Consider the following 13,049-nt stretch of genomic DNA (forward strand, 5'->3'; position numbering starts at 1 on the left):
TAGCACACACACTCACAATCTACTGCAAACTGAAATACTAATCTATAATATCTAGCTGCGTTACTGGATCCATTTCAGGATTGTGCTTATTATCTCAGAAGATAGGAACTAGCAAAAATACACATTTCTTTTGCATATCCCACCCCTGTATTATACTGTAAAAGAAATATTGTTCAGTGCACCCCCTAAGAAATAAACTTTCTCATAGCATTTCTCTTTCTCTCTCTATATATATATCTATCTCCAAACAGAGGAAGAGCACAATGCAACTTTTAAGATTACCATTTAAAGCAAGAGAGGTAAGAACACTCAGGCACTACAGTCTCTCCTGATGAGAAGGTTCAGCGTCTGATCATCACTGGTCCGTTTTGGCTCCACAACAGGAATGAATCCAATGCAGGACAGCTCAGGGCAGTTTCACAAGTCTCCATCACTGCAGGAGACACCCCAGGCCACCAGTCCTGCTTTCATGGGCCATGCACTGACCATAACCGTTTGAACTGGAAGCGGCAGAGTCAACAGCATACTCTGTTGTTGACTTGCCCACCAAGATCTTAATCACCTGCCTCTTGCCCACTGACTCAATGGGCTATTAAGAATATAAGTAAAAGTTACTAGTTAAGTTATTAGGGAGACTTTTGTTTTCAGCTCTGTGGTTTAAGGAGAAAATCAATGTCTAATTTCTTGTGAGTTATCTGGATGGGTCCACCGAATCCTTGGGTTTTGCAAACACATGACCAGGTATTCTCACATGATCACCCATTCTCCTTCCCAATAAACAGTTACAGCAGGCCAGGGGCTTCTAGGTAGATGCTGGCCAGAACAATGTATGTAAAGACACCAAGGCCTTCCTCTCTCCCACTCTGGATACAAAACTGTGTAACTAGTGTCCTGAGCTGGTCTGTCGGGAGTTCTGCTTGCCAAGAGCGAGACCGTTCTGGGGACTTGGTCAGACGTAGCTGACACAGTGGAGAAGCCTGGGGGTTTCTATCTATACAGACTCACCACAAGGGAAACGGCACAGGTTCTAGGAAGGGAGAGGCTGTAGCCATGTTTGTCTGACCAGCATCATTTAAAAACATTTAAAATCAGAATGAGAATCTTCTTGTGGGAATCTCAATTCCATGAAAGTTTAGAGAGTTGGTAACCTTGATCTGCAATGTTTGTATGGCAGGAGCTGGGGTTCGAAGTGGTGGCCCTGTTACACGGGGCTGGGCTGCTGGGGCCTGATACTGTCTCCTCTATTCCCGAGTGGGCAGCACTTGGGAGACCGCGCTGTCTCTCTCTCACTCACTCACTTGGTAGTTCAGTTCTGTGGCACTAGGACTACTTAGTGATGATGTGAGCTTCATTTGGGATTGTCCACTTCCTTGTCAAATAGATTCCTCTGTTGCCTGACTGGCTCCAAGTCACATCTAATTGCTTTGGTAGGTAATCTTAACATGCAATTTTTGTCCTTTATGCTACACTGCAAACTCCAGAGATACAATCACACTAATACTTATGTGCTTGAGTGTGAGAATGGTGAACATGTAAAAGGGGCATGTATCTATACAGATATAGGTATATTTCCATTTGGGCAAAAGTTAATTTGGTTCCATAGATAGAAGTGCTGGCAGCATGGAGAGTAAATGTAACAATTTGGTAAAATCTATATAATTCTGACTTACAATATTACAAAGAGTGACTTTTAAGTTATTGCTTTTTGATCACAGAATCAAGAGTTCATTGTGTCACTTCCTACTCAAGTAAAGGCAACCGGAACCAGAAGTTCCCATGGCCGATGCCTGAGGATGGTTTTGAATGGAGATGTGATTTCACTATTTAAGAACTGATGCAGGAAACAGAGAATGACTTAATTTTTCAAAAGCACAAGAAAATCAGCACCCCAACTGCTACGTGCTCTGGAGGGTTTCTCGAGGCTTTACAGGGCTTGGCCGGACAGAGTTCCTGCCCTTCAGAAGGGTTTCCATCCTACTTATGCAAACCTCGGTTCAGAACACAAAGCTGCCATTAAACAGTCAGAGAGGATTAAAAGCAGTGTTGGTTTTTGACATTCAGATTCACAGAGGATCTCATTTGCTGCAAGAAATGCTCTGTCTTTTGTTTCTGCCGCTGAATCACATTCCTGTGGCAGTCGATTTCAGGCACTTTTAAAACATGTTCATCTGGAATAAAAATCTGCACGAACTGCTTCTGCATAATTTGAAATGAGTGCTGAGTAATTCTAGCTCCTAAACTGACAGCAGACCACCGCCTGCCTGGTCCTCAGTCAGCTTCCCCATCGCAGCATGCTGGTGACGTTGAGCTTGAGATGTACAATGTCTGAGGTCCCCTTCTAGCTTAGTACAAAGAGGTGAGTCATAAAAATCCAAAGTACTCAATTTCTACTTAAAAAAATACAAAAAGGTAAATACACTGAATGTATTATACAGATGGCTGTAGCTACTATCAAATAAATAACATGATCTGACTCCAGGGTTTAACTCTGCGCTCTTGGACAAAGTCTGATGGAATGTCAAATGTGGAGACTCACTCCTAGGGACTAGCTGCTGGTAGGCAAAAGTATCTCAACATCTTTGCCATTGGCCACCACGGCACTGGGAGAGCAGCTGCTGGCAAGGTCTTCTGTGGTGGGCAAGGAGGATGCCTGGGAATGAGTCTTGGTCACTGGAGTGGTTGCAGATTGTGAAGGGGTGAGGCCAGGTTTTTTGGGTGGGATCGGTGGAGGGTTTCCTCTCTCAGCTCTGGGGATGGTTGGGGACTTGATTCCTGGAGAGAGGGGGCTCAGAGGACTGGACACTTTCCCTGGAGTAGGTGAATGGCTGGTGTCACTTCTTGGGCTGGCAGTGCTAGCCAAATTTCGGTAGTCTGTTCCAAAGGGAGAACTGTTGGGAGAGACTGGCTTAATTGGCCCTTGGTTGGTGAATCTGGAGAGCACCTGAGTGACTGTGTTTCGGGCCAGCTGTTTGGCAGCAGAATTGTCTAACAGGGTAGGGGACAGGTCCCTGGACGGAGGGCTCTGGAGGCCGCTGGTTTGCTGATCCTGATCTGCCTGGGACTGAAATTTGTGCCGAGCTGCATGGAAGCGCTGATTGATCCCTACTTGGTAAGAAGACTGGTAGCCTGGGCTGCTGACGGATGACCCCAAGAGACGCTTGGTTAGAACCGGTGAAGAGCAAGGAGATGATGTCAGAGAGGAAGAGGCAGTGCTACTTGGAGACAGTGAGCTGCCACTGGAAGGGAGGTGACTGGGCATTGTGACTGGAGTCTCAGTTCCTACAGGACACCCACCATTCTCCAGTGGTTTCTCCTGGGCCGATACTACAGCTTTCTCCCGTGGTGGCCCTTGGTTTTCTGTGCTGCCCTCTGAGGTCAACTCCCTGGTAGTCTGTGTCTCTGGGTCACAGTGGCCATTAGCTTTTGCATATGAGTAAGTAGCCGTGGTGGGACCTGGAAGACCAGTGTCTGTCAGCTTGGTTATGACGCTCCCGTGGCCTCTTTCTGTCTGGATACTCTCTGTTTGGCAAAACACGGACACTCGCATGGGAGGCTCTGTGGCTGTGCCTCTGGACGTGGTCCCTGGCTCCCTGCCCTGCTCACTGGTGCTGCGGTGCTGCTGAGCTGCCTCTAGGTCTTTCACAAGCCTCTTCAAGTTCTCCATCTCCTCCTTCAGGGCACGGGTCCGGTTCTCCTCTCGGTTCAGTCTGGCTCTCAGCTGCTCCCTTTCGATGTCAAACTCAGACAGCTGCTTCTCCACCCGGGCCTCTGTCTGCAGGCCTCGCCTCCTCTCAGCTGCCAACTCTTCCTCGAGTTTACTGGCCCGGCTCTTCTCCTTCTCCAGTTTCAGGCTCAGCTCCCCAGCCTTCTGCCCTTCCTCGGCGGCCTTGCTGGAGGCCTTCCTGCACTCGAGAACCAGCATGGACGACAGCTGCTTGTGGCGGGAGCGCTCCTCTTCCAGCTGACTGGACAGCTTCTTTTGTTCCTTTTCAAACTTTTTCACTTGGGACTTTTCAAATTCCAACTAGGAAAAAAAATGCCACCACAAGTCTTGATTAGAGAGGGAAACGGAAGGATGCACTGACAGTTATGATCACGCAGAGCGCCCCCCCTGGCTGCTCCCTGGTGCACTGTATTAGCTTGTAGGCCATGCTGCTTAGGTTAATTAGTATTTCTGAAGTATGAGAACACCCCGCACAGAACCCCACACACTGTGATTTAATCTTTTCTTGATGACTTGGGAGGCATTTGAGTTCCTAACTGCCTCAGGGTGAACAGTGGGAATATGATGCACCGTTGTGTTTTAGGTATGCAGAGAGGCCATAGAATCAGCCAAAACAAATAAGAGAATGCCATGTAAGCTGGACCTGGGCATGGATGCTGTTGACAATCAAACTTAAAGTTGCAGCAATCATTCTGTCTGATCTTAACAGAAAGTAATGAACAGAAATAGCTGCACTGAAGCCCTGCTTTTGTTGTTTTCGTTAGACAAAGTCTTACTCAGAGACTCTCTTTGTACTTGAAATCCTCCTTCCTACTGGTAGGACGAGAGGCATGAACCACTATCCTTGGGTCTACACAAATGTAGTTTGTTTTGTTGTCTAACATTATCAATTAGAGACACATTGATAAATGGGGAAACCAGTTCAGTGAGCCATGAAAAAAAAAAAATTCAAGAGTGTGAGTCAAGGTTACCCTGATCTACATAGTGAGCACATGCCACCACTGTATAGTACAAAAATAAACGGACAGTTGATTCATGTCCTGTGATCTTTGTGCTGTGGAAATTAATCCCAAACTGGGGTTTCTACCCTGCCTTTATCATGTAGTTCCTGGATAAAAGACACACACAACCTTTATATTTACAATAAGCTTTAACCAGCACAAAAGCTGGGCAGATATCTACCTTCTATGCTATTAGAATCTAATTTCCTATTGATAACTCCGACTTATTACTTACTATGTTTCATCTGGGCTGCTCTTAATTCCAATTGGCCAGCCCTCAGGGCCATGTTTTTCATGGCTCACCTCACCCATGGTGGCTCCCCTAACCCATGACAGCTCCCTTAACCCATGGCGGCTCCCCCTCCACCCTTTTCACCTTCTCTTTCTTGTGGTTCTCCTCCCACCCCCAAGCCTGGGAGCTGTACTTCTGCCTATGTCTTGTCTGTCCAGCTATTTATGTATTGGCTATTGGCATCTTTATTCACCAATCAAAAATAACTTGGGGCAAGTTCACACAGTGTCACCTGGGTCTGTGTGTAGACTGTCTCATCTCTGAGACAACCAGATCTTGGGGGCCCAATACTAGCATTAAAATACAAGCAAGACCAAACCTCAACACTTTGCTTCAGGCAGACTGGTTTGTGACAGGCCATGCTGTTACTGTAGGTTGTACAACAACAAAAAAGCCTGAAACTCAGAGACCTCTAAAGGATGTGCTATGAATGACAGTTGTTTTATTTTTAAAATTATGTATACTTGTGTGTGTGGGTGTGGGCTATGTGTATGTGAGTGCAGGTGTTACTGTAGACAAGAGGAGGGCATTGGAGTTACTGGCAGGTGTGAGATACCTGGTGTGGACGTGAGGTGCCATATGTGGGTCCTCTGCAAGAGCAGTGCTTGCTCTTAACCCCTGGACTATCTCTCCAACCCCAAGTTACCTATGTTTTAAAAAAACAAAAAACAGATGTGATAAACATGGACCATTCTTTTTTTTTTTTTTTTTTTTTTTTCGAGACAGGGTTTCTCTGTGTAGCTCTGGCTGTCCTGGAACTCACTCTGTAGACCAGGCTGGCCTCGAACTCAGAAATCTGCCTGTCTCTGCCTCCCAAGTGCTGGGAATAAAGGCGTGCGCTACCACCGCCTGGCTAACATGGACCATTCTATCTTCTCTGTAAAGACTTGTAACTCTGCACACTGAAATGAACCTAAGAAGCACCACTCTAGGCCATGTCACCACAATCCTTCTTCCTGAGTTACCTGCTGCGTCAGTCTCTCTCTCTCCTTCTCCAGCATGTAGGTGACATCATCTCCTTCAGCGGTGTCCTGTGCATGCCTCTGTCTTTCTTCTTCAAGGTCGAGGATCACCTGTAAAGGATTTTAAAGCATTAACTTCCAAATATCAACTCAACGCTTACACTACTCAAGACCTGAGGGTTCCAGATTAAATAAGCAAACAAATGAAATCCAGCCAGGGCTGTCAAGGCACATGCTGTCTTAGCAGGGTGAAAGACATGTAAGCTATGTGCTAGGAAACAAGATATTTACTTTGTTGAAGTATGTGCAGAAGAATGCAAACAGAGACAAGAGAGAAACTAATTAGCTGTGGGGGTTGGGAAGGCTTGAGAACCAGCAGAATTCTGGGAAATCACAGGCAGTCTGGTACAGGAGCGACGAGGGACCTGCTGGGGCGAGCCCTGTGGGAGTGGGCGGCACCACACAAGGCTGAGGTGTTCCTCTCAATGCTGTCACAGGAGGCACCAAAGCTTGAGCTTGGAACTAAAGATCAAATCAAACAGAACATCCAGTGCCTTGCTTAACTAATAACACAGGTTTGTACACCTAGATCAGCTGGGAAAGACTCTTACTTCATCCTATGTACAGAAGGCTCAGTTACTGGGATCCTACCTGGTGATTTTCGCAAGAATTTAACCACTTGCCCATTTATCCTATTCCTTTTGTCCTGGTGCTCAGGGTCTAAACCAGTTTCCAGGAAAATACAAGCAGAAGTGGACATTTCCCAGGGATTCTGCCCACACCACTCAGCATCCGACGTGTGAATGGGTCGTTTGGTAGCTTCAGTTTCAGAGGTGCTCAGCCCACACCTTCAGGGCTGTCAGTTACCTTGACGGCCACCTCTCATGATGCTGTCTCATAATAATTTTATGAATGAAGAAAGAACATTTTCTATAACATGGAACCCCACTTTAAAGTTTAAAATGAAAACAAACAAACACAGTGACACACGCCTATCCTCTAAGTATTCAGAAGGCAGAGGCAGGAGGATTTCCATGACTGTGAAGTTAGCCTCATCTACACAATGAGTTCGAAGTCAGCCAGAGCTGCACAGATACAGGGAGATCTAGCCTCAAAAAAGAAAGAAAAAAAAATTAAATATAAATAAAACTAAAATTAAGATGTATTAATATACTTCCTGTTGAGCTAAAAAAAAAATCTAGTTTTAAAATTTAATAGAAAGCCTTTTGATTAAGTGCACTGTCTAGTTTGAAGGCCCTTTAAAATTCCAGAAAGAAATGAAAATACTATAGAGTCCCAGAGATGAGAGACTTTAGTAGGGGAGAAAGTTTTTTTAAAGGATTTATTGTAATTATTTATGCATGAGAGTGTATGCGTACCACATGGGCTTCGACACCCATGGAGGCTAGAGGTACTGAATTCTATGGAGCTGTGTTAGCAACTGAATTCAGGTCCTTTGGAAGAGCAATTAGTGCTCTTCACTGCTAAGCTATCTCACCAGACCCCAGCCAGGAAGTTTTAAGAACATTTTGAAATGGAAGACAAGCTTGGGGAGAGGCAGAGCTTCAGGAACAGGGAGTGAGCCATCTCACCCTGCAGGCTCCAGAGAGCTGGGACCTTGGAAGTAGCAGGTGCTTCACGGAGTCTGGTTCAGAGTCTGGCTTTTCAAAAGACCAGATAAAGCCTCTTCCTTAAAATGGGTATGAGAAGCACTATCAGCAATCCCGGCGCTTGAGAGGTCAAGTCAAAAGGTCATCTTCAGCTACGAAGAGATTTATAAAGCCTGAGGACGGTAGACGCGGTGGTGTGCGTGCGTGCGTGTGTCACACAAATGCACGTTTCAAAATAACAAAGCTAAAGCTACCTTTGAGTGCTGGGGGCACTGGGAAAGGGAAGAAGATGTGCCTGAAGAACTCTCCTTCCACTGCCAGCAGCGTGACCAGACTGTCAGCTGCTCGGATCCTAATCTTTCTGGAGGACAAGGGGTTACAGATAATAAATAGCCACGACACAGCAAAGGGTAGGCACGGGGAATCTTCAGCAAATCTGGACTATAAGCTTACTCTACGTACAGACCGCTAAGTACTAACTCATCACTGGCAATTTTAGTGCCCAGCTTGGGTAAAACACCCAAGGGCAGCTAGGTACATTGTTGGGCATGGTAATGCCCACCTTCCCATGTAGCAAAGGTCATCCTTGGTGACACAGCAAGAGCCTAAGGTCACCCTAGGCTACAAGAAACTCTGTCACAAAAAAACCAACCAAACAAACAAAACAGGTAAATTACTTAGTTTAAAATTTTTAATACTACTTAAATTGAAACAGAGTATGTTAAGGAATTTTCAATTATTTTTAACTTTCTCCTCTCTCCAGTCACCTAGATCTGCAAACTATACTATACCTCCCATGATACCCACGCTATTTCAGCCCAGCTCAATTACTTCCTGTATGAACTTCAAGTGAGACTGCCCACTATAAAGGATCTGGTGAAGATTTTCTTAGTTACTGTGAAAGCTCCAGCTTAGGCCATGTTCCTCACCACACTACCACGGATGTTCTAGACGACATGGTTAGACATGGTGCCACAGATGTTCTAGATGACACACTTGGTTAGATATGTTGCCACGGATACTCTAGATGACATATTCTGGGTAAAACACACTGTCACAGATGTTTTAGATGGCACATTTCTGGGTTAGACATACTGCCATAGATGTTCTAGATAATATATTCTGGATTAGACACATTGCCACAAATGACACATTTGGGATAGGCTCTTTTTGGCCGTAGGCAACTTTTGGATTTGGACTAAAAGTATAAAAAATACACTTTCCATAAAACTGCATACACTTCTGATATTTTATATATTTCAGGGGCCTTGTGGGTCATGCGTGACCTACCCATGGTTAGGCCTTACCCTCTGGAGTTAGTGGAGAGGGACAAAGACTGACAGGCAAGAAGACCCAGCTCAGGGGCAACTTACCAGATAAGGCTTTAGCAGAGAGCTCCCGTGGAAATAACCGTGAGAACAAACTAATGTCTACTAAGTTTGCTGATTAAAATGTCTCCTACAAGCCACGGTCGATGCCTATCTTGTAGGTCCAAATCTAAACAGCTAGCTTTTTAAAATGCAGATTCTTGCCAAACCTCGCCTGTACGCAAGAACAGTCTGGAGAATGAATGCACACACTGGAATTCTCAAACCTGAAACTGCAGGGAGTGCAGGTTCGCCTCCCCCCCCGACCCCCACTGCCCTGCACTCCCAATCCAGTATAGAAAAGTCTTAAAAGCCAGCCATCCTAGAAGCTGTTTACAGCCTTATACCTTGTAATGAAACAAGAAACCAGAGTGAATGGAAACAATCTCCATGCAAAAATACCTCTTAATCTTTTTACTTATCACTTAAATAAGCAAACAGAGAATGCTCTGTTCAGCTACAAGCCTGGTTAAACACCAGCTTGCTGCTAAAGTTTGGAAGACTGAGATTTTTGGGAAGGAAAAAAAAAAAAGCACCAGGTATTTTGGAGTGACACATCACGAATGAATGTTTCAGTGTTCCTTTAGTACTGTCTGGGCCTGTGCAATGACCTCTTTCCCTTTGTGCCCGGACTCCTGTGTAACTGAAGAGCCTGATAGCCACGAGCTCCCCAGCCCCTCCAATGCCTGTGAGCAGTGGCGGCTGACTCCAGTCCTCTGCAGATTTCTGAAGTGCAGCCTGCCTATGGGCAAGCCTACCTTGCGGTGCCTGCTCTCGGCAGCGGCCAGCTGGGACAGCATGCGCTCCTGCATGTTCTTGCACTGCTTCATCACTGCCTTGAGGATAGAGAGGGGGTTTGTGCACACTGGCTGCTTCTCACTATCATTTTTCTCCTTCAGTGTTTCAAAATCTCTCTGAAGAGCCATTAGAGGGTCACTGATGTTGTATTTTCCATAGCGTTCTTCGATGAAAGTATCTCTGTGTTGGGCCTGAGAATAAGAAAAAACAAACAAAACCCAAAAGCATTAAAGAGAGGAATGTGCTGCAGCACCAAAGGCGATAGCATCAGGGTAAACCTGACTACAAATCAGGAGGTGGCGCCATGCAGTAACGTGAACATTGACCCAGGGTTAGACACGATCCAGAGCAGGTAGGCCACAGTAACGTGGGTGGGTGCTTTTATTACCTTATAAAGTAGCGCTAATCATCTCCACTTTGCAAATGAAAAAAAAAATCAGAGGAGAATTCAGGACTCCTTGTGATCAGTACAGAGAGAACCTGATTTCACAGTTGACGGGTCAAGAGTGGGTAGGTACATATAATGACAGCCATACACAAAAACCCCTTCTACCCCTGCCAAATTCTACCCCCTCTTTCAATCTCTGATCACCCTCTTGGCCTCTTTTCCTGGAGTCTCCTATAGGTCCTGCCCTTCTTATAAAGCCAAGTCTGCATCATTAGTGTAGTAAATGAACGCTACCATCACTGAGATTAGTTTTGTAGCCCAAAAGAGAGAGTGTGACCCGGAGTCTTTTTAAATTTTGTTAATGACCTTTTCTTTTCAAAACACCGTGGAGAGTTGGGATGGGCAAGCAGAAGCTGGGGCATCGACTCTGGCCATGGAACAACTGGTGACTCGGATGGCAGTTCTGCCAAGAAACTGCCTGTCGGGTTTGAGTGTAGAGTTAACTAATCCTAAAACTTTGAAAGCCCACATGGGGATTATCCTGTGTAATCAGGAAGCACCAGAGTCACAAGCAACAGTAGCCTTAGCCTGAGAACGGCTGGTAGGCCATCTACTTTCTCTGATACTTCAGAGTGACTCCATTGTCACCTGCTTGGTTAATTACAATCCACACCAACACACGGCTTCACCTGCAAATGAAAAGGAGCCGTGGACAGACTTCTAAAAGACTCTCTCTGGTCACACAACCATTCGACCACAGGGCCAAACACAGAAAAGGGTCAACTTAAAGGCTGTGTTTAGGATAAACACCAGAAAAATGGGAGAAATTCATTTTTCAACCAATTTACGGGCTACATATTCAACTGTAAATAACAGTGATAACCAAAACCAAATGTTAAAATGTAATGAAAATAACTTCTATGGGGGGGTATGTGCTGGCTCCCCATTGCTGCATAACAAGTAGCAACTTCAGCAACTTAAATAATACTTTTATCTCATGTGGTATCTGATGGTCAGGAATCTAGGATGAGGGGTTGGCTGGGTAGTTCTAGATTGGGATCTCCTAAGGTTCTATTCTAATCACCATGGCTTACATGCTGGCTTCCCACAGTGTACAGTGTTCAAGTTATCAAGACCAACATCTCAGGTGTGCAGCCCAACCTTAGAACATTCCAGATGGGACCACACAGAGTATGAGTATCAGAGGCTGGCCACAGTCAAGGAATGAGATATGCCTCCACTAACATTCTATTACAGGGTAAAATATCATTAGTATTTTAATGATTTGTAGTTTTTAAAAAATGTACATGAGGGGCCAGGTGTTATCGTGGGTTTGAGCTTTGGAGAAATTTAGTAATAAAGCTAAAACCAATCAATTCCCTACTTCAGCACTTTTACCTTCCTACATTGTCAGAAAACATGTTGGTCTTTAATTTCAGAGAAAAGAAAAATACTAGCTTGCTAGACAGACTGACGACAGAGGTACTATCAACAGCCACACACCAGCCACCTATTACTCCTTCAATTCCCCTCCACAGGCTGGAGGAAACACATCACTAGAGAACGCTTAAAATAACATCACAGACCTGCCCTGGGGCCGCCATGCTTAGTCTCCCAAGCTCCAGCGCCATTATCACTGCCTTCAAAAAGAAAGAGCCAGGCGCTCAAGCTACGGCAGGAGAGCTGAGAGGTTCAAGCCTGAGCCACGTGAGCCACACAGGACGATTTTGTTTCAAGTAGTCACCCCCCCCCCCGCCACCCTCCCACACACAAAGAAATAAAGCAGTTTCCTTTCCTGCCTTCCTAGTGTAATAATGCGTATAACAACACAGGAGTGTGCACATTCCACTCTCGGGCAGGGTATAAGCCACTGTAGTGTTTGAATGAGACGTGGTTCTGAATGTAAAGGTAAAGAATTAGTCTAGGATAGCTCAGCTGATAGAGTGCTTGCCTGGCATGGATGGAGCCCTGTGTTTTGTGTGCAGCATAGCATAAAACTGGGCATGGTGGTTCATGTCTGAGGTTTCAGTACTTAGGAGGTGAAGGTGGCCGATAGGAAATTCAAGGTCATTTCCAGCTAAATATTAAGTCTGGGGCCAGCCTGGGCTACATGAGAGCCCGTTTTAAAGCAAAGCAAAACTTGGCACACAAGATGGCTTGGCTGGTAAAGGTACTTGTTGCCAAGCTTAATGACCTCAATTTGATCTTCAAGACCTGTACTGTGGGAGAACCAACTCCTGTAAGTTGTCCTCTAACTTCTACAAGAGTGAGGTGGCATGTTCACCCGTGCCCCCAGTAAAGAGCTGTCTGCGGAGGATACAGACGCTTCTTCTGTAATTATGGCTAGTTAGTTTGTCTAACCATGAGAATTTCTCCATCAATTTCCAGAGTGGGTCTACTACACTATCCCCCTTGGAAGCGCTCAGGTCTCATCCTTCTTAGCACCTGCAGTGGTCGGGCTGTGTTTGATCAGCAGCTACCGCAGGATCTCATTGTCTCGACTGGCACCTATCGAATTTAGCCCCCTTTCCATTTTGTTACGTACGTATGAGAAAGAGCGTGAGCGCATGCACATGTGTGAGTACTCATTCATATGCCACACAGAGCATGTATGGAGATCAGAGGACAACCTGTGGGGGTCGGTTTTCTGTATCTTCTTACCCTGTGGGCCCCAAGAATTGAACTGGGGCCATCAGGAATGAAGGCAAGCACCTTTACTCACTGAGCCATTTTGCTGGGTCCCCAAATTAATTTAACAACAGCGGCAGAAACACCTGGGATGCTAGCACCCAAATGCTTATTACCTGAAAGCAGTGTGCTGAGTTTTCAAACCGCCCACCTAATCCTAACAATCTCTCTCTCTCTCTTGCTCTCTCTCTCTCTCTCTCTCTCTTATTCTCTCTCTCT

General features: G+C 45.6%; 1 protein-coding gene across 4 annotated transcripts in view; it reads right to left on the reverse strand.

Annotated features, from left to right (window-relative positions):
• Cttnbp2nl (CTTNBP2 N-terminal like) overlaps nt 1-13,049 on the reverse strand; it is a 49,107-nt gene that overhangs the window by 188 nt on the left and 35,870 nt on the right. For all 4 annotated transcript variants that reach the window (XM_031375080.1, XM_031375081.1, XM_031375078.1 and 1 more), the window contains 3 exons: nt 9,715-9,945; nt 5,983-6,090; nt 1-4,024 (listed from right to left, as the gene is read on the reverse strand). The exon at nt 1-4,024 is cut by the window's left edge and continues 188 nt beyond it. In XM_031375080.1, coding sequence (XP_031230940.1) covers nt 2,546-4,024; nt 5,983-6,090; nt 9,715-9,945 — 1,818 coding nt within the window. In that variant the 3' untranslated portion in view covers nt 1-2,545. The remainder of the gene's footprint in view (nt 4,025-5,982; nt 6,091-9,714; nt 9,946-13,049) is intronic.

The sequence above is a fragment of the Mastomys coucha genome, unplaced genomic scaffold, assembly GCF_008632895.1.
Source record: "Mastomys coucha isolate ucsf_1 unplaced genomic scaffold, UCSF_Mcou_1 pScaffold16, whole genome shotgun sequence".
Lineage (NCBI taxonomy): Eukaryota > Metazoa > Chordata > Mammalia > Rodentia > Muridae > Mastomys > Mastomys coucha.